At 52.1% G+C, this 20,587-nt stretch overlaps 2 protein-coding genes across 2 annotated transcripts in view; both read right to left on the bottom strand.

Annotated features, from left to right (window-relative positions):
- The window catches only part of LOC140904144 (uncharacterized), a 30,529-nt gene that overhangs the window by 5,799 nt on the left and 4,143 nt on the right, over window positions 1-20,587 (bottom strand). The window contains 3 exon segments of the mRNA XM_078850980.1: window positions 12,931-14,268; window positions 14,613-14,726; window positions 17,807-17,933. Coding sequence (XP_078707106.1) covers window positions 12,931-14,268; window positions 14,613-14,726; window positions 17,807-17,933 — 1,579 coding nt within the window.
- LOC144929921 (uncharacterized) lies at window positions 1,040-7,158 on the bottom strand. The gene is made up of 4 exons (XM_078850792.1): window positions 7,092-7,158; window positions 2,068-2,666; window positions 1,256-1,382; window positions 1,040-1,159 (listed from the first exon to the last, which is right to left on the bottom strand). Exons 1-4 carry the CDS (start codon window positions 7,156-7,158, stop codon window positions 1,131-1,133), a joined length of 822 nt encoding a protein of 273 aa, XP_078706918.1. The 3' UTR covers window positions 1,040-1,130.

Below are 20,587 nucleotides of genomic sequence, written 5' to 3'. Positions count from 1 at the left end.
GCCCAGCTGGGAGTTGGGACACCCTAAACTCCCCTCCCCAACCTCACTCCACCCACCCCCTATTTCCCCCCCATAACCTCACCTTTTTCCATGTCCTGTCCAGGGGCACCTAATTAGTGGAGCCATGCGTGTGCGGCACATCTAATTAGGTGCGTGGCCCTTCATTCTCTCATGGGCAGCTGCCCAGGGGTGCACCTTAGAGAGAACTATACCGCTAACCATCATAGCTAGGACGGCAAAAGCTCTAGGGTACACACAGTCATAGTGGCAAAAAAAAAAAAAACCACTGAACAAAAATGACAGTAATGAAATGCCCATAAACTACATTAATGCAGAGTTACAGTGGCCCAGTGCTTCCTCCTGCCCTCCCAGCATGTGGATGGGAGCTAAAAGTTAAACCTCTGAAAACTAGGAAATGAAGAGTTAAAGTACATGTCCTAACTGCAACACAACCTTAACTCTGCCCCTTCCCTATCCCTGGAGTTGGCACTCGCCACTGGGAATGGTTCAGGAAGGCTGGTGGAAAGGTTTACAAATTACCAGGGAAGTGACAGCTTCAACATCTCAGGAAGTCTTTGAGTCAAGACTAGATGCCTTTCTGGAAGATGCTTTAATCTAACACAAAGCATTCAGCTCAACTTGGCAGCAAATGGATGAAATTCTGTGGCCTGTGTTATAGAAGAGGTCAGACTAGATGACCTAATCGTCACATCTGGCCATAAAAACCCATGAATCTACAACAGATACAAGGAAGGACTAAGAGAACATGCCACTGTTTGTGTTGTGTTGCACAGACGGGAATACCGGCATTTACCTGCATGCCCTCCAGCTGTGTGCACTCCGTCATCTCTAGCTAGAATTTGTCGCTGGAGGGATTACTGGGAGCAGCTTGGCAGAGCTGTGACTGGGATATGAAGGGGGGTGCGTGTGAAACTTGGGGCACCAAGTCTGCCTCATTTCCATGCTGAGTGTTGTAGGTTGTGTCAGTGAAGGTGCACAAGGATCTGTTCTTGTCACATAGACGGTCAGCAGCCTGGTGGTGTATGTGTAAAGAGAAGTTGTTAGACTTTGTGCTGTACTGCTCCTGTTCCCAAAGTGTTGTGTAGCAGGGGAGGGCAGAGGGTGTCACTCTATGTGTCACTGGCATGCTGGGGTGATGCTGAAACAGGACAGAGTAGAGGTTGCATTCTGGGGCTGGTGTGAACCTTAACTCTGCATTTCCCCTTCCAAGAACCGAGGGGACAGGAATCCTTACCCAGCGAGGTCACACTCTCATAGTTCTCCTGCATGACGTCTCTGCAGAGGGCTCTCTGAGCGGGGTCCGGCAGAGCCCCCTCTTCCCTGGTGAAATACACAGCCACCTCCTCGAAGGTCACCGGTCCCTGAAAGAGCAAGAGTCCAAAACTCAGGACCTGCTGCCCCACTCACAACCCCACTATTCGTGGGGGAGAGGAGCCAATCAAATTGGAGCTCCGGGAGGCTCCCTGTCAAAAGAGTTTCAACCCCCCACAAGGCTCCGAGCATCCAGGAAACACCAGGGTGAGGGGACGAAGAGAGAGCTCCTCGTCTCTCCCAGCAGATCCATCACACAGACTAACCAGAGACATGCAGGAGATGGGGCCCCGAGCAGGGTCTAGGCAGAGCTGCCTGGTAGGAAGAGAATGGAGCGTCAATCATTTTAAGAGAAATAGGGGAAGGATCTCCTTGGAATTGATGAGCCACATGGGATAATGAGAGAGAAAAGGGGAAGAACTAGAGAGAATTTGGAGCAGTGTGAGAGAGCGAAGAGGCACAAATAGGGAAAGGGTGCAATGAACTCCCCCCCCCTCCCCCACTTCTCCTCCTCGGATTTCCTGCACAGAGACAGTTCAAAGGCCCCGACCGACCGACCTCCCCCGCCCTGCACCTCCGGTTTTTCCCCTTCCCCACACCCCAGGGGAACCCCGCCAGGCCCCAGTCTCTCTCCCCCCCCCAATCCCAGCCGTGCCGGGGCCGACCCCCGGGGGCTGCAGCGTCTGGGGCTCCCCGGGGCAGAGAGTCACGCTTCCCCCGGGGGCTCTCGGGCACCTGGAGTCTCTGGCTCCGGAGCGGACGGGGGCAGAGCCCGGGGCTGGCTCCCCGCGGGGAACGGACCTGCCCCGGGCCCGATCTCCGGGCTTTGTTCTCCTGCTTCCTCCAGCCCGCCCCGCTCCCGGCTGCTCCTGCCCCTTCCTGTGGGTCCTGCAGACGCCGGGCCCCGGCGTGCCTGTGAGTCGCGGAGCCGCTGCAGGGGCTGAGCCCGGGGCCGGGCCGGGCCGGGCCGGGCCGGGGGAGGCGGCGGCGGGTCGGTGCAGGCGGGACCGTGCTGCGGGGGGGTCGGTGCGACCGTCGCCTTTTTTCGGGCTGCGGGGGGGCGGGGCTCCTCCCTCCCCGCGAGCTTTGGGCGAGCCTGCGGGGGGCGGGTCGGCTGCTCCAAGCGCCCCAGCCGGCCCCCGCGGGGCTTGTGCGGCTCTGAGCCTCCGGCCCTGGCGCCAGACCGCGGGCGGCTGGTCCCGGGGGCTGCGAAGGGCGCCCCAGCCCCGCGGGGCCAGGGGGAGGCTCAGCCCGCGGGGGGCGCTGCAGCGGGGCCCTAGTGCGCAGAGCCCCCGCTCCTTGCAAGCCTGGGGGGCGTAGTGTGAAAATCTCTGCTTTCGCAAAAGGAAAAGGGGAAACTTTCGTGAGCTCATGCTCAAATAAATGGGTTAGTCTCTAAGGTGCCACAAATCCTCCTTTCCTTTTTGTGAATACAGACTCACAGGGCTGTTATCTGGCATCTCTGTTTTGGCTACTTAGGGGGCAGGGCGCATGCTCAGTAACATCTGCGGAAGCCGCTGCCCTTCTGCCTCTGCCCTTCCGTGGCCCCCGGTTCTGCCGGCTGCCCTTCACCGGGCTCAGAAAGGGGCCAGGGGGCAGATCGGAGCGGGGGGGGGGGGGGGGGTCAAGCAGCTGGAGGCAGGGTTAGGAGGGGGCTGAGGGCAAAATCGTGGGGGGAGGAACCGGGCGTGAGGCCTGCCTGAGGGTGAGGGGGGCAAAAGCCCGGCACAGGCAGAGGGGGGCCAGTTACACTCCAGTGCGACACCAGTGTTTGCAATGGGGGGGGGGCAGAGGGGCTTCTTTATTTCCCCTCCCCCAGACAGCACCTCCCAGCATGGGCTTCCCGGGGCTGGTGCTTCAAGGCCCAGGCGGGGCACGGCCCAGTCGCGGCAGCGTCTCCCTGGCTGGTGAAGGAAGAGCAGGGAGGCCTTGTGGCACCTTAGAGGCTAACACATGTATTTGGGCAGAAGCTTTCGTGGGCTGGACCCCACTTTGGTCATCTCTAAGGTGCCACGAGGACTCCTCGTTCTGTTTGCCGATGCAGACTAACCCGGCGACCCCTCTGATCTCTGTCTGATGTTACCTACCGGGGGCTGCAGGAGACTTGATTCAGTGAAATGTTTGACCTACACCCCCTCACCTCACCTGACTCATCAGTAACTGCTCCTGTTAGCACATTAAGACAGAGAGCAATTTTTTACACTGGGGGGGACTGAGCCGTCTCTGTGCAGCCAGGAATTTCCAGGGGGAGAAGTGGGGGGCAGGGGTGCATTAATTGCACCCTTTCCCTGTTTGTGCCACTTCTCTCTAAAGTAAACTACGAGGAGAGGTAGAAATGCTGGAGGGTAGGGATAGGATACAGAGGGACCTAGACAAATTGGAGGATTGGGCCAAAAGAAATCGGATGAGGTTCAACAAGGACAAGTGCAGAGTCCTGCCCTTAGGATGGAAGAATCCCAGGCACCGCTACAGACTAGGGACCGAATGGCTCGGCAGCAGTTCTGCGGAAAAGGACCTAGGGGTGACAGTGGACAAGAAGCTGGATATGAGTCAGCAGTGTGCCCTTGTTGCCAAGAAGGCCAATGGCATTTTGGGATGTATACGTAGGGGCATTGCCAGCAGATCGAGGGACGTGATCGTTCCCCTCTATTTGACATTGGTGAGGCCTCATCTGGAGTACTGTGTCCAGTTTTGGGCCCCACACTACAAGAAGGATGTGGAAAAATTGTGAAGAGTCCAGCGGAGGGCAACAAAAATGATTAGGGGTCTGGAACACATGACTTATGAGGAGAGGCTGAGGGAACTGGGATTGTTTAGTCTGCAGAAGAGAAGAATGAGGGGGGATTTGATAGCTGCTTTCAACTACCTGAAAGGGGGTTCCAAAGAGGATGGATCTAGACTGTTCTCAATGGTAGCAGATGACAGAACAAGGAGTAATGGTCTCAAGTTGCAGTGGGGGAGATTTAGGTTGGATATTAGGAAAAACTTTTTCACTAGGAGGGTGGTGAAACACTGGAATGCGTTACCTAGGGAGGTGGTGGAAGCTCCTTCCTTAGAAGTTTTTAAGGTCAGGCTTGACAAAGCCCTGGCTGGGATGATTTAATTGGGGATTGGTCCTGCTTTGAGCAGGGGATTGGACTGGATGGCCTCCTGAGGTCCCTTTCAACCCTGATATTCTATGATTCTCTCACACACTGATACAAATCGTCTCTAGTTCCTCCCCTTTTCTCTCTGCTGGGCCCCTCTCAGAGAGCCCTCTGCAGAGATGTCATGCAGGAGAACTATGAGAGTGTGACCTCGCTGGGTAAGGATTCCTGTCCCCTCGGTTCTTGGAAGGGGAAATGCAGAGTTAAGGTTCACAATACCCCACAATACAGCCTCTACGCTGTCCTGTTTCAGCATCACCCCAGCATGCCAGTGACACACAGAGTGACACCCTCTGCCCTCCCCTGCTACACAACACTTTGGGAACAGGAGCAGTACAGCACAAAGTCTAACAACTTCTCTTTACCAATACGCCACCAGGCTGCTGACCGTCTATGTGACAAGAACACATCCTTGTGCACCTTCACTGACACAACCTACAACACTCAGCATGGAAATGAGGCAGACTTGGTGCCCCAAGTTTCACACGCACCCCCCTTCATATCCCAGTCACAGCTCTGCCAAGCTGCTCCCAGTAATCCCTCCAGCAACAAATTCTAGCTAGAGATGACGGAGTGCACACAGCTGGAGGGCATGCAGGTAAATGCCGGTATTCCCGTCTGTGCAACACAACACAAACAGTGGCATGTTCTCTTAGTCCTTCCTTGTATCTATGGTAGATTCATGGGTTTTTTATGGCCAGATGTGACGATTAGGTCATCTAGTCTGACCTCTTCTATACCACAGGCCACAGAATTTCATCCATTTGCTGCCGAGTTGAGCTGAGTACCTGGTGTTTGACTAAATCATCTTCCAGAAAGGCATCTAGTCTTGACCTGAAGACTCCCTGAGATGGAGCATTCTCCGCCTCCCTTCATAGTTTGTAAACCTTTGCACCAGCCCTACTGAACCACTCCCAGTGGCGAGTGCCAACTCCAGGGACAGGGGAGGGGCAGAGTTAAGGTCGTCTTGTGGTTATGGCATGTACTTTAACTCTTCATTTCCTAGTTTTCAGAGGTTTAACTTTAGCTCCCATCCACATGCTTGGAGGGCAGGAGGAAGCACTGGGCCACTGTTACTCTGCATTAATGTAGTTTATGGGCATTTAATTACCTTGATTTTATTCAGTGGGGTTTTTTTGCCACTATGACTGTGTGTACCTAGAGCTTTTCCCTGCTGATGGGTCTGTCCACCCATGCTCTGTCCATTCTTCTACTGTCTGTCTCCTCGGATCCCTTCACAGGGTGGAGGGTTTAATGCCCAGATCTGTGGGCTACACGTTTTCAAAGTCTCCCATCAGTTTCAAAACCCCAAGAAGAGCCAAGCAGCCCCCAGCCTCTCCTGCCCCCTCTCTCTGGGCAGCTCAGCTGGGCCCAGACCCATCCCTCACCTGGCTCACAAAGGGACTGTGGGTTTCCCTGGCATCTAGGTAAGTAGATAGTGAACCCCATGCCAGGGGCCTGGCCTGAGCCTGCCAGCCCTTTGAGAGAGGAGCCACCCCCAGGTCCTGCTGGGTGTCCTGAATCTAAGGGTCACCGGCACTGGGGAGCTGTCTGGGGACCAAGCAGCCTGTGTCTCTGAGACAAGCTCGCTGGGGCTGGCTGAAGAAGGAGCAATGCAGAGGGGTTACTGCAGGCTGAGAGAGGAGTCTTTGTGCTCATTGCACGTCCAGCACCAAGCCATCACGTGGCTGGTTCTTGGTAAGAGACAGTGGCCTTTTCTTCCTGCCCAGAGAATCCCGCACAGAAAAGGTGCCAGGACATTTTTTGTGTCCTTTCCTAGAATTTTAAAGCTCACAACCTGAACAAAGAGGGATTGCACCATGGGGAGCCGTTATGACCTCCCCACGGGTCATCAGCAGAACAGGGCCATTCGATCCACCGCATACAGACCTCTGCGCCTTGAGCAAGTAGTAACTGAGAGCTGTAGGCTGTCCTGCATGTGGGCCAGCCACTAGAGGGGGATCCTCTACCACCGAGATGACAAAACGTTGAGCCTGAACAGGGAAGCGAGCTGGTTCAATGGGACATGAGGGAAATAGAGAAGTTGTCACCACTGGAGTAAAAGACGTTTACAGCGGCTGAGGTTCTGGCCCATTTACTCCAATGGAGCCAGGGTGATTAACATCAGCTGGGGATCTGGCCCATCTGCTCGTCTTTTCCCCAATCCTGCTCGCAGACCCTACCAGCTGCTGCTGCCCCTCAGTCCCGGCTGTGAGGGGTGTGAAGCCCGTTCGTTGTGCAGTGCCTAGTTCCCAGATATCTGAGGGACTTCAGCTGCCCTCTGTCCCCAGGGCCCCCCACTCCCAATCCAGCTCCTACTGCTCCAAGGGGCCTTCTGCCAGGAGAGGAGCATGGCGGGGGGATGGGTCCCTGTTAGCCAGTTCTCTCTAGCTAGGACAGTCAGGGTGCCCAGCACTGGGGTCTCTGAGCGCTGTGGTCCTGTGTGGGCTGCCACTCGCCTTCCCCTCCTTTGGTCTCATCGTGCATTGAATCCAGCCTTTTTTCTCTCCACCACCATCATCCTAAACATGCTGCACTTGCCTCCTGCTCCCTGTTGTGTGTAAAGAGACTTCTCTGTAACCTCTGCCTGCTTCCCCCACCCCATTTCCTCACCGTTCAGTCTGTGTTGATGTGGCTTTTTCTCTCCAGGATCCCCCCCTTCTCCTTCGGCATTGAGCATCCTCCCGGGAAGCCCACGAGGTTGGATTCTGAGACGCACCAAGGTGACCTAGGAGCACAAACCCCCACTGCCCTTCCATGGGACTGGCGCTTGGCCCTTTGCTGTGAGCAGGATTTGAACCTGTGCAGGCAAAGCTCATGGGATTGGGGGAACCAGAGTCAGGCTGGGGCAGAATGTGCCGTTTGACACCACCCCCCCTCGGATAGGTTTGTGCTTTGGTGACCCTGTGATTCCATTCCCAGATCACAGAACCCCACGAAGCAGAGATTTACAGATTAACGGGGTGGGGGCTCGTGCTGAGCGAAGGCTGTTGTGACCACAGAAAAAGCCATAGTGGGGTTTGAAGGACAAATCCCCAACCAGAGCCCTTGCTGGAGCTGGGGTGATCTCTGGTTCTTTCCTTGTTTTTAATGTTTTCTGGGCAGTGCTTTCCCCTGAAGAATAAACGTGCTTGCACCAAAGAGCTGGGTGGGTATCAGTGTTGGCCGTGACACTGCCCTTAGTCACTGCAGAGACAGCAAAGGGCAGGCGCTGGCCGTTTAGGACTTGTTGAGAGCTCGTACAGTGTAAACAGGGCTGGTGCAGCCTGGAAATACGCTGTTCAGGAGAGGGAGAGACACGTGTCTCTGCCCAAGAGAGGTGACATCTGGGAAGTCTAAGGGTGGGTGTCACTGGTGGACCACGGAGGGGGAATCCAGGTGCAGTTGCCCTGGAGGTTACAGCGGGACCCTGCAGCCAGCATGGCCAGCTCCAATCACCCACTGGCCTGAACTGCCATGCAGTGTTTTTAACACAACCTCGAGATCTCCTGCAGCTGAGGAAGGAAAGGAGCTGGAGACATGGGTAAAGGGTTTCCCATCCCTCCAGGGGCAGGGGAGGGAGAGCAGTCATCTGCCATGGAGTCAGTACCTTCCCCCCCGCCCCACAATAATGTGACAGGGGGGATGTGTGATGGGGCGTACACACCGCACATTGGGCCGGAAGCGGTTAACCTCACACTGCGGGCGAAGGAATTCCCGCCTCTCAGACCGTACTGGGCATGCTCCAGGTGTTATGCTCAGTATAAAAAGGGAGCAGCCTGGGCTGACCACTGGAGAAGAAGGATCTCTGTGGGAGGTGCCCACTGGAGAGCTGGACCAGAGATCTGTTGCCATCAGGAGCCTGGAGACCCCCATGTTTCATGAACTGCAGCTGCAGGAAGCGACAGCAGGCGGGTGAGCGAGTGGTGTCTCCCACCTGCGTGAGGTCAGCATGTTTCGGTGGGATTCCCCGCTGACAGACCACTCTAGGGCTCTGGGTTGGGGCCTGGTGGAGTCGGGTGCCCCTCTACCTGGACCAACAACCCCTGGTGGTGGCTCCCCTGGGTATCGGCCACTAGGCCGCGCTGTCCTGAATTCAAGGGCCGCAGTATTGATGCTGGCCTCTAGGCCATGCTGCCCTGTACCTGAGGGCTGCCATGCGACCCTGATCTCTGAATCTCATCATGACAAGACCCAGTACAGGCTGGTAGGCTGTAACTGCGGTAACCGCATGCTCCTTGCCCACCCTGCCAGGGGCCAGGGTGTACATGTACACCCTGGCACAGTGTATATATACACTGTGACAAGGACAGTCTGCCCCTCCCAGTAGAGACGATTTGTACCTGTGATACTAGAAGGGCACAATGTAAAGGGGTGGGGGAGGACATGAGCTCCCCCTGTGTCACCTCTGGGAGGAACCTTCCAGCCCCACATCCCTGGCTCAGGGAGACTCACAGCATCAGTGTCTCCCTGGAGCTCCTGTGCACACCTGGGCACTTCAGCAGGGTGAGGGGGGCAGGAAATGTCCCTAAGTTGGCTGAGCAGAAAGACCCTGCTCCAGGCACATATGGGGAGCAGAGGGGATGGGACGGAGCCACTTCTCCCACCGGCTGAGATACCCCCTTCCACCAACCTCTCATCATGCAGACAGACACGCTGGCCCACGCCCACCCTCACTACTCCTGAAAGTCTGCGCTGGGAGCTCATTTTCCCTTGTGTGAGCCCCCTAGGATGAGATGCGTGTGGCCTCCCCCAGCTGGTCCCATCTGAGAACCTAAGAGTTAATATTGAGGAAGTTGATAAGGCTCCGAGTCGGGCTGGCTGATCTCTACGGTTCTGGCCATGTAGCTTAGTGGAAGACAAGACTCAATATCCCTTTTATACATTTCATTAAAATGAACAAACAAAAATGAACACCACATCTAACTAAACCTAAACTATTAACACCACTCAGCTAACTCTGGGGCACACAGTACTGGGATCTCGATCAGGCCAGATCCGGAAATCACTCAGTTAACAATGATCTTGCTTTGGAATCAAATCATCAGTTCAGCCAAATCATCAGAATTATAAAGCAGAAAATCAGCCCTTATAAACCCTGAAACAGGAACCCAAGGAGGCAGCTGTCCACATTGTTCACATTTAAGCCACAACTTTGGAGCGTCCATCTTAGACCTCACCAGCATATCGCTAACCTCCCGGTGGCTTCTACAGATTAAAAACCTTAAAATAGACACAGACCTTAATGCACAGAGTTTTAACGGTATGTATCCGCCAGCTCAGGTTCTCTGACCACTTTCACCGAACGAGGAGCACATGTTCAACCATTTTCTAGGGCAGCATTTTAGGGTTATTTAGATTTGGGAATTGTTTTTAGCTCCTTCCTTGAGTGGCTGCGACAGGTTTCACACACACACCTGCACGCAACGCAGTAGAATAGAAAGGCTGGGATAGTTCCCACGTGATAAAAACAAAGCATGAAAAATAGAACAAGTAACCATCTGAGATTGAAACTGACAAGTGATTCCAACTCTGCAGCTCTTTCGACTCCCCTGGAGAAGGATCTAGAGCTGCAGTCAAGGAACCAGGCGATGGGGTCGCCGGCTCAGTACTCCACATTCGCAAGCTGTGTCAGGTACGAGGAGACAAGTCAAGGCTGGCACAGCCTGGTGTTGAGGTTACAACTTCCTTCCCCAGAGGGGATCAGTCTGGGAGTCCTGGAATGTCCGTCTTTCTTAGGCAGGTGCTGGTGCAAAAGGGCTTCCACCTTTACCTTGGTCTTTATGGTTGAGGATTCCAGCTCACCCAACATTGCGGTCACTCCCCTGAAGTCTCCAGGCATGTGAGGAGTGAAGGACGCCTTGGTTACAGACACCACGGTCTGATCCAAACTGACGATAGCCCAAAGTCTGCCTCATGGAAGAGTCTGAATTAACCCAGCAGTTTTCTTAAAATATCGGTTGCTCCGAACCACAGGCACTGTTGAGGTTTGAACCCCAAAGATCTCCAAAGTGAAAACACCAAGGAAAGTTTTGGGGAGGTTTCCGTAGCCCGGCTTGAGGGTTAAAAGTCTGAGCTGTGACAATGGGCTTTGTTAAAAAAGGAAAAGGGGTCTCGGCTCCCATAAAAATAATGGATAGCCAACCCCCCCCACCAAAAAAAAAAACCCCAAAAAATCCAAACCAAGCTACCTATTTCCTCATGCATCCATTGCCATTCATAAAAAGCACCGTGGGCCTCTCCTGACAGACGTTCTACATCTTTGCTTTGCAGAGAAGCGAGGAACTCAGTGACCCGTACAGTCTAATTGAGTAAAAGTTTACACAACTTGTCTCCTTCAGTAATTTTACTTTAGAGCTTGTCAAAACAAATTCCATTTGAAATAACTGAAGCTTGGGTCGGTGTTCTCCTATACACTATTTCTCTTTCACATTCCCCCCACCTCAGCCTTGGAGTGATATTGTACTTCAGAATCTATTTGTCAAAAAAAAATCACCAGAATTTTTTTTTTGGGTCTGTATTGTTAGAGACATACTTGCTGACAGATAATTGGAAATAAATTACCAAAATAATTGAAGCTGGCATGATTACATTGTCTTATTTTGACAAATAAAATATGCAGAATTTTAAACTATTGTGTGCAGAATTTTCAATTTTTGGTGCAGAATTCCCCCAAGAATGATATACAGCTGCAGCAGAATCCCTATAAGTCACCAAAGGAGCAGAATATATATAAAAAAAGACAGTGTGTAGCTACTGATTTCACTGTAATGAATATTTGCAGCATCTCCCAAGTGCAAGTTTGCCAAAAATTCCACTTTTGTTTTCTCCACATCAACACAGGCAGGGACAGCGTTTCCCAAATCATAGGCCACACGCACCCAGTTATTTCAGTTAGTTGCACAATCTGGGGTGTGCTGTTGTTCACCATTTTGGAGCAGAGCCCTAAACCCACTACTGTTTCCTTGTTAGCAAGCTGGATGGCTCGGAGCATCCTCTCCTGGTGAGTGAACACCACTTGAGCTTCTTCCATGTCCTCATGCAGTGGTGGGGAAAAGACAAAAATAAAATAAGACAGTACTTGTTTAGCAAACAGTCATTTCTCCAAAAGTCCCTGATAAATCTGAGCTACAAAACTAATATTCAGATATGTGACCAAATGGCCTCCAGGAGAGAGAGAAAAACCTGCAACACAGAGCGGTATAAGTCACTTTCTTGTTCATACAACATGAAATTCCAGAGCAGGTTACATTTGATTACTCAGAAATCAAGACAGCCGATTTCCCCATCGCTTTCTCCACTGATCCATTCACACCTGCTTCACTCAACAGCCCTTCATTATTATAGAGTTGTGTTATTGAGAAAAAAGCATCGTAATAGGGAAAAACTGCTGACCTTCTCATCTGCAAATGAGCCCAGCTCAAGAGGGAAAAAGCCCAGGAGTGGCTTTGTCAATAGACAGAAACTGGGATTTAAACTGGGAATGATCGCATGGTGTTTGGGATCCATTGGAATTCCCCAGCCAGGTCTGGGACACTTTCATCTTTCATCTCCATAACGAGTCAAATTTAGGATCAAATCGGTGCTATTAAGTTTGGGAGGTGGAGGGGTAGAATATAGGTGGATAAGCTCCATTGTGGCTCAGACAGACCCCAGCGCTGCTGGAGTGAGCGGGCCTAGTGACAGTGATGGGGAAGGAGGGAATCCCGTCGACTCACCCCATTTCCTGCCAGTGTTGCAAAGACTGAAATGATACATTTGTCCCACTCCTGCTCCTCCTCTTTGTGATATTGAAATAGATTTTCAATAAGAAAAATGGTAAAAAGAAAAATACCTGCTGCCCAGCACAACCTGGACCAGCGTGAGAACAACTGGGGATGAGACAATCTGTCGCCAAAGGGGGAACTTGGTGACTAAGACTCGCTCTGCTAGAGCGGGGCCAGTATAAAGGTGATGGTCAGGGCCTTTCCAGAGCAGGAACATTGGTGTCGATTAGGACAGGTCAAAGGGGAAGGTGCGAGCTAACCCCAGCCCCTGGGCTATGTCAGCACGGCACATACAGCAGGGTGTTTACATGAGGATCGCTACCTCCAGCAGGCTGGAAAATCCTAGAGGAGACAAAGCCCAGGTTGATTTTCGCTCAGTGTAGCTACTTGAGGTCACCCCTATTTCCCCCACCTGGGGCTGATGGAAACTCCTGGCCAGAGGGACACACGCTCCCAAGACTCCTGGGAGAAAGGAGTTGGTAGAAAGGACCACGGGAGTCACCCCAGAGAAGGGCGATCTGTGAAAAGGCAAAAGAGGGCAACTAACCTGGGGGAGCTGAGAGAACAGGGTGATGCAAATGGTGCAAACAAACCAAAAGATTGCTGTGTGGGAATTAGCAAATATGGTTAAAAAAACCACCACCAAACAAAAAAAACTTCTCAGCCCTACACAAAGTTTTTGTGCTGTCTCTCTCTCCTGTGGAGACTCTGATGTCTATTCAGGTGTGAGCTGCGGATGAAACCTTTCCCGCACACCGAGCAGCGATAAGGTCTCTCACCCGTGTGAATCCTCTGATGTATGATGAGGGCAGAGCTCACACTGAAGCCTTTCCCACACTCACAGCATTGATAAGGTGTCTCGCCTGTGTGGCTTGTCTGATGAGCGCTAAGGTTTGATTTCTGACTGAACTGTTTCCCACACTCATAGCACTCATAGGGGCGCTCTCCTGTGTGGATCCTCTGATGTCTAGTAAGGTCTGACTTGACAGTGAATTTTTTCCTGCACTCATGGCATTCATAGGGTCTCTCTCCTGTGTGGATCCTCCCATGTGTAACAAGGGCTGACCTCTGCGTGAAAGTTTTCCCGCACTCAGAGCATTTATAGGGGATCTTTCCCATGTGGATTCTCTGATGTCCAATAAGATCTGACTTGACAAAGAAGCTTTTCCCGCACTCACAACATTTATACGGTCGCTCCCCTGTGTGGATCCTCTGATGTCTAATAAGGGCTGAGCTCTGAGTGAAGCTTTTCCCGCACTCGCAGCATTCATGGGGCCTCTCTCCTGTGTGGATCCTCTGATGATTAATTAGGTCTGAGTTGACAGTGAAGCTTTTCCCGCACTTGCAGCATTCATAGGGTCGCTCTCCTGTGTGGATCCTCTGATGTATAATAAGACCTGAGCTCCGAGTGAACTTTTTCCCGCACTCGCAGCATGTATAGGGTCGCTCTCCTGTGTGGGTCCTCTGGTGATTAATAAGAGCTGAGCTGTCAGTGAAGGTTTTCCCGCACTCACAGCACTGATAGGGTCGCTCTCCCGTGTGGATCCTCTGATGTCTAATAAGGGCAGAACTCAGAGTGAAGTTTTTCCCGCACTTGCTGCACTCGTGAGGTCTCTCTCCTGAGTGGATCCTGTGATGCCGAATAAGGTGAGAGCTCTGGCTGAAGCTTTTCCCACACATACCGCATCCATAGGGCCTCTCTCCCGTGTGGATTCGCTTGTGTTTCATAAGGTCTGAGTGGCTACTGAAGTGTTTCCCACACTCAGTGCATGTGTGTTTTCTTGTAGGTATTCTCTGCTCGGCTGTGATTTCCTTGGAGTCCTGGTGAGTCCCCTGACAATTAATGGATTTACCCACTTTCTCCCTGGGCTGGTTTCCCTGCTGCCTCTCTGGCCTGGGCTGGCTCTCACAGGCTTTCCCCCTCACACAACACCTGGACACATTCCCTTTCGATCCTTGTGATAATTCCCTGTGCGCTTCCACTTGCTCAGCATCTTCCTGCTCAGGATTCAGCTCCTCGTTCTCATTCACCATCCAAGCACCTGCTAGGACACAGGGAGAAACATCAGAAACAGGGATGGAAAAGGGGAAAACAAATCAAAATTAGAGCTGGAGAGACAGAAAAAAATCTAGTAGCTGAATTCTCCAAAACTCTTCTCCTTAGTGGAGAGAGGAGGGGAACAATTCTGCCTCCACATCCCATCAGGGAGGGAGCTGCTGCTGGGTGTCAGTCAGGATGGGTGGGAAGCCGTGAGCGATAGCTGCCCATAGGGTACAAGGCCTCCTGGGGATACTCCTGAACTCCGAGAGCTCCCAAGGCCTTTTTAGCGAGTCCCAGGTATTTCCTTCAGCCACAGAGTGTATTTGAATTGGTTTAATGATCCCTCACCTGCGCAGGCACCTCTCGGGATCTCTCCTTCCTCAGAGCCCTGGAGATCCAGCACCCACGGCTCCTCCCCTCGTTCCAGCTGGGAGATCACATCAGGTTTGGAAACGGGAAACCCTGCTCAGGGGATAGAAAACAAGGGAGATCAGGGGAGTTCATGGGACATTTGTCACAAAGAGTCTATTACTTTAACCCCAGCCCATTTTAAAACAGTCAAATCCTGGGGGCAGCTCCTCAGGTGCTCAAAGGTGCAGGACGCTCTGCGTATGAGGGATTTAACCATCCCCATCTCTGCTGGGAACACACACAGCCAGACACTGCTCATAGAATCACAGGGTTGGCAGAGACCTCAGGAGGTCACCTAGTCCAACCCCCTTCTCAAAGCAGGACCAACCCCCACTAAACCATCCCAGCCAGGGCTTTGTCAAGCTGGGCCTTAAAAACCTCTAAGGAAGGAGATTCCACCACCCCCCTGGGGAACCCATTCCAGTGCTTCACCACCCTCCTCGTGAAATAGTTTTTCCTAATATCCAACCTAAACCTCCCCCGCTGCAACTTGAGACCACTGCTCCTTGTTCTGTCATCTGCTACCACTGAGAACAGCCGAGCTCCATCCTCTTTGGGACCCCCCTTCTGGTAGTTGCAGGTTGCTATCAAATCCCCCCTCACTCTTCTCTTCTGCAGACTAAACAACCCCAGTTCCCTCAGCCTCTCCTCGTAAGTCCTGTGCCCCGGCCCCCTAATCATTTTCGTTGCCCTCCGCTGGACTCTCTCCAATGTGTCCACATCCCTTCTGTAGTGGGGGGCCCAAAACTCCAGGTGTGGCCTCACCAGTGCCGAATAGAGGGGAATAATCACTTCCCTCCATCTGCTGGCCATGCTCCTACTAATGCAGCCCAATATGCCGTTGGCCATCTTGGCAAGGCAGCTCCTAAAACACAGAGTCAGTAACTCCCTGTTCCAGGAATTAAAGACTCCAGCCAGAGGGGAAGTCCTGCTTTTGAATCAGAGAGAGAAACCCAGAGACAATGGGAGAGGTGTAGGAAAGCCGGGACTGGTGAGCACGGACTGAAGGGATTCAGCGCAGTCAGGAAAAGGAGGGACTGGGGGTGTCACTGAATGTCGTATCCCAGGGCTTGTCTACACCTGAGACCCTGCGACTGTCCTGATGTGGTGCGTCAGTGTAGACACTCGCTACAGCAACGGAAAAGGTTCTCCCATCAGCGTAGGCCATCCACCTCCGCGAGAGGCAGCAGCTCGATGGAAGCATTATTTTCTGTTTAAAGACCAACTATTCGAACTACCCTGAATTCCACATGTGTATTTGGAGTCTCTTGAAATTAGCAGGGTACATTTTTCATGGGCATTCAGGGAAGGGTTAGTGGCTCAACTTGGGGGAGATCTGTTAAAGAGATACCTAAGATACAGGCCCCCCCATTCCCTTTGGCAGCTGTTTTACAAAATCATCTTTCTCTTGTCATAGTTTCTTACCCACAGCTGGGGCTGAAACGATGGTTCTCATTGTCCCCGGACTGATTTCTTTCACTTGGCATTTATCTCAGGTAGTACGTAGCCCCCACTGCCTCTTTGAGTTGGCTCAAGAGGGTTTATGCTGCGGCCTTTGAACCTAAACCACACCCATGAATTTGAGATGGAGCCCGACCGCTGATAGTTTCAGACAATGTGTGTTGTGCCTTTTTCTTGCATTCTGCAGAAGTTCCTCTTGGAAGTTTTCCCCTCTGACTCCAAAATATGGGGGTTCAGAGTTCTATTTTAAAGTGCTCTAAAGATCACATGCAGAAAGCATAGCCGTAATTGAAAGGTGGAGGGATTAGCTGGAGCAGCTTGGCAGAGCTGTGACTGTGGGATGAAGAGAGGTCCATGTGAACCCTGAGGGACCAAGCGTGCCTCATTTCCGCGCTGTGTTTGTAGGTTGTGTCAGTGAAGGTGCACCAGGGCATGTTCTTGTCACGGAGATTGCCAGCAGCCTGGGGGCATACTTCTAGAAGACTCCAAGGTTGATCAATGGCAAAGTGAAGACAATGACTCAGAAGGAAACCTCACGGTGAGGGGAGGGGAGTGTGTAGCGAGGAGGCCTGGCCTCCCTCAGAGCTAGACCTGGAAGGACCATAACCCGCCCTTTGGGCTTCAGAATCAGGAAAGCCATGCCCACCCCACCGGACGTGGAGGGGCAGGACAGGAAGTGGAAGTACAAAAGGATGGCCGTTATTTGCGCTGGAGCTGCCAAGGGAGATGGACGCTTCCCCCCTGTTGCCGGAGCAGGATGTTGATGGGGAGCTCCAGGATGCCTGGCCAGAGCTCCCAGGGCCGCTGGCTGAGCAAGGTGCTGACAAATGCCTGGGACTACTGCTGACCACCCATCCCGGGGAGACAGAGGACACCTACAGCATGGAGGTACCAGACTATGGGGAGGTAGGAAGTAGCCCAGGGAAACTACACGACCGTCTGGTTGGGCCTTGGCCTGACAGGTTGGCGTGTTGTGGGTAGATCCCCGCTGACCCGGTGGTGCAACACTCTGCCACTGTTAGGGCCGTGGGCTGGGACCCAGTGGAGCAGGGTTGGCTTGGGTCCCCCCTACCACCTCACCCCTGGGGTGGCAGCCTCCCCACATTTGGCCAGAGGCCTGTGTCTGGTGCTTACCCTTGCCAGAGCCCCTAACTGCCTGCTAGCCCACCCTGACTAAGGGCCTGGGCTCATAGACTGTGGTCCTCTGCCCTGTTTGCAAGCCAGAGCCCCTAACTGCTTGCTGCCCCGCTCTGCCTGAGGGCAGGTGTTCACAGACTCACTGTTACTCAGCCAGGATCAAGTGGACTGAGCAGTCTAGAGACTGCTAATTCCCCACTAATTGATTGCAGTGCTAAGGGCTGGACAGCGTGGAAACATGGCCTCCCCCAGGGCTAGACCCAGAGAGACCGGGCTTGCACAGTGGTATTGGTTTGCAAGTCTGAGCCGGTGAGTGTAGAGTAGGCTCAGTGTTTGAGTGCGGAAGCTTCGGTTTGTTACGCTGGACCTAAATCCTTATTTGGCTTTAGCAAAGAGACGGTGTTGGACTTTGTGCAGTACCCAGAGTGTTCTGTAGCAGGGAAGTACATGTTAGTGTGTGTGTAATTGTGGGGTGTTGTGAACCTTAACTCTGCATTTCCCCCTCTAAGAACGGAGGGGACAGGAATCCTTACCCAGCGAGGTCACATTCCCATAGGTCTCCCGCATGACGTCTCTGTAGAGGGCTCTCTGAGCGGGGTCCAGCAGAGCCCCCTCTTCCCTGGTGAAATACACAGCCACCTCCTCGAAGGTCACTGGCCCCTGAAAGAGCAAGAGTCCCACACTCAGTGCCTGCTGCCCCACTCACAGCCCCACTGGTTGTGGGGGAGAGGAGCATAAGAACGGCCATACTGGGCCAGGCCAAAGGTCCATCTAGCCCAGTGTCCTGCCTTCCGACAGTGGCCAATGCCAGATGCCCCAGAGGGAATGAACAGAACAGGTCATCAGCAAGTGATCCATCCCATGTTGCCCATTCCCAGCTTCTGGCAAACAGAGCTAGAGACACCATCCCTGCCCATCCTGGCTAATAGCCACTGATGGACCTGTCCTCCATGAACTTATCTAGTTCTTTTTAGAAACCTGTTATAGCCTTGGCCTTCACAACATCCTCTGGCAAAGAGTTCCACAGGTTGACTGCGCGTTGTGTGAAGAAATACTTCCTTTTGTCTGTTTTAAACCTGCTGCCTATTGATTTCATTTGGTGACCCCTAGTTCTTGTGTTATGAGAAGGCGTAAATAACACTTCCTTATATACTTTCTCCATACCAATCATGATTGTATAGACCTTTATCATATCTCCCCTTAGTCATCTCTTTTCCAAGCTGAAAAGTCCCAGTCTTATCATCATAGAATCATAGAATATCAGGGTTGGAAGGGACCTCAGGAGGTCATCTAGTCCAACCCCCTACTCAAAGCAGGACCAATCCCCAATTAAATCATCCCAGCCAGGGCTTAGTCAAGCCTGACCTTAAAAACTTCTAAGGAAGGAGAAAAGGAGTACTTGTGGCACCTTAGAGACTAACCAATTTATTTGAGCATGAGCTTTCGTGAGCTACAGCTCACTTCATCGGATGAAGTGTAGCTCACGAAAGCTCATGCTCAAATAAATTGATTAGTCTCTAAGGTGCCACAAGTCCTCCTTTTCTTTTTGTGAATACAGACTAACACGGCTGTTACTCTGAAACCTAAGGAAGGAGATTCCACCACCTCCCTAGGTAACGCATTCCAGTGTTTCACCACCCTCTTAGTGAAAAAGTTTTTCCTAATATCCAATCTAAACCTCCCCCACTGCAACTTGAGACCATTACTCCTTGTTCTGTCATCTGCTACCACTGAGAACAGTCTAGATCCATCCTCTTTGGAACCCCCTTTCAGGTAGTTGAAAGCAGCTATCAAATCCCCCCTCATTCTTCTCTTCCGTGGACTAAACAATCCCAGTTCCCACAGCCTCTCCTCATAAGTCATGTGTTCCAGTCCCCTAATCATTTTTATTGCCCTCCGCTGGACTCTTTCCAATTTTTCCACATCCTTCTTGTAGTGTGGGCCCCAAAACTGGACACAGTAGTCCAGATGAGGCCTCACCAATGTCAAGCAGAGGGGAACGATCACGTCCCTCGATCTCCTGGCAATGCCCCTACATATACATCCCAAAATGCCATTGGCCTTCTTGGCAAAAAGGGCACAGTGTTGACTCATATCCAGCTTCTCATCCACTGTAACCCCTAGGTCCTTTTCTGCAGAACTGCTGCCGAGCCATTCGGTCCCTAGTCTGTAGCGGTGCATTGGATTCTTCCGTCCTAAGTGCAGGACTGTGCATTTGTCCTTGTTGAACGTCATCCGTTTTCTTTTGGCCCAATCCTCTAATTTGTCTAGGGCCCTCTGTATCCTATCCCTAACCTCCAGCGTATCTACCTCTCCTCCCAGTTTAGTGTCATCTGCAAACTTGCTGAGGGTGCAATCCACACCATCCTCCAGATCATTTATGAAGATATTGAACAAAACCAGCCCCAGGACCGACCCTTGGGGCACTCCACTTAATACCGGCTGCCAACTAGACATGGAGCCATTGATCACTACCCGTTGAACCCGACAATCTAGCCAACTTTCTATCCACCTTATAGTCCATTCATCCAGCCCATACTTCTTTAACTTGCTGGCAAGAATACCGTGGGAGACCGTGTCAAAAGCTTTGCTAAAGTCAAGGAACAACACGTCCACTGCTTTCCCTTCATTCACAGAGCCAGTTATCTCGTCCTAGAAGGCAATTAGATTAGTCAGGCATGACTTGCCCTTGGTGAATCCATGCTGACTGTTCCTGATCACTTTCCTCTCTAAGTGCTTCGGAATTGATTCCTTGAGGACCTGCTCCATGATTTTTCCAGGGACTGAGGTGAGGCTGACTGGCCTGTAGTTCCCAGGATCCTCCTTCTTCCCTTTTTTAAAGATGGGCACTACATTAGCCTTTTTCCAGTCATCTGGGACTTCCCCCAGTCGCCATGAGTTTTCAAAGATAATGGCCAATGGCTCTGCAATCACATCTGCCAACTCCTTTAGCACTCTCGGATGCAGCACATCCTCATACTGAAGCTGTTCCATACCCCTATTAATTTTTGTTGCCCTTTTCTGAACCTTTCCCAATTCCAATAGATCTTTTTTGAGATGTGGCAACCACATCTGCATGTAGTATTCAAGGTGTGGTCGTACCATGGATTTATATAGAGACAACATGATATTTTCTGCCTTATTATCTATCCCTTTCCTAATGATTCCCAACGTTCGGTTGGCTTCTTTGACTGCCGCTGCACATTGAGTGGATGTTTTCAGAGAACTATCCACCATGACTCCAAGATCTCTTTCTTGAGTGGTAACAGCTAATTTAGACCCCGTCATTGTATATGTATAGTTGGGATTATGTT

This window comes from Lepidochelys kempii, chromosome 28 (assembly GCF_965140285.1).
Source record: "Lepidochelys kempii isolate rLepKem1 chromosome 28, rLepKem1.hap1, whole genome shotgun sequence".
Classification (NCBI taxonomy): Eukaryota; Metazoa; Chordata; order Testudines; family Cheloniidae; genus Lepidochelys; species Lepidochelys kempii.
The sequence above is the reverse complement of the archived record's forward strand: the minus strand, read 5'-3'. Positions and strand labels throughout refer to the sequence as shown.

Bases quoted from the DNA above. Each gene is read 5' to 3' on its own strand.
- LOC144929921 (XM_078850792.1), bottom strand. From the start codon at position 7,158: ATGCTCAATGCCGAAGGAGAAGGGGGGGATCCTGGAGAGAAAAAGCCA. The intron at 2,667-7,091 runs GTGAGGAAATGG...CTTTTGCGAAAG, and splicing joins ACATCAACACAGACTGAACG to CAGAGATTTTCACACTACGC. The intron at 1,160-1,255 runs GTAAGGATTCCT...GTCCTGTTTCAG, and splicing joins TGAGAGTGTGACCTCGCTGG to CATCACCCCAGCATGCCAGT.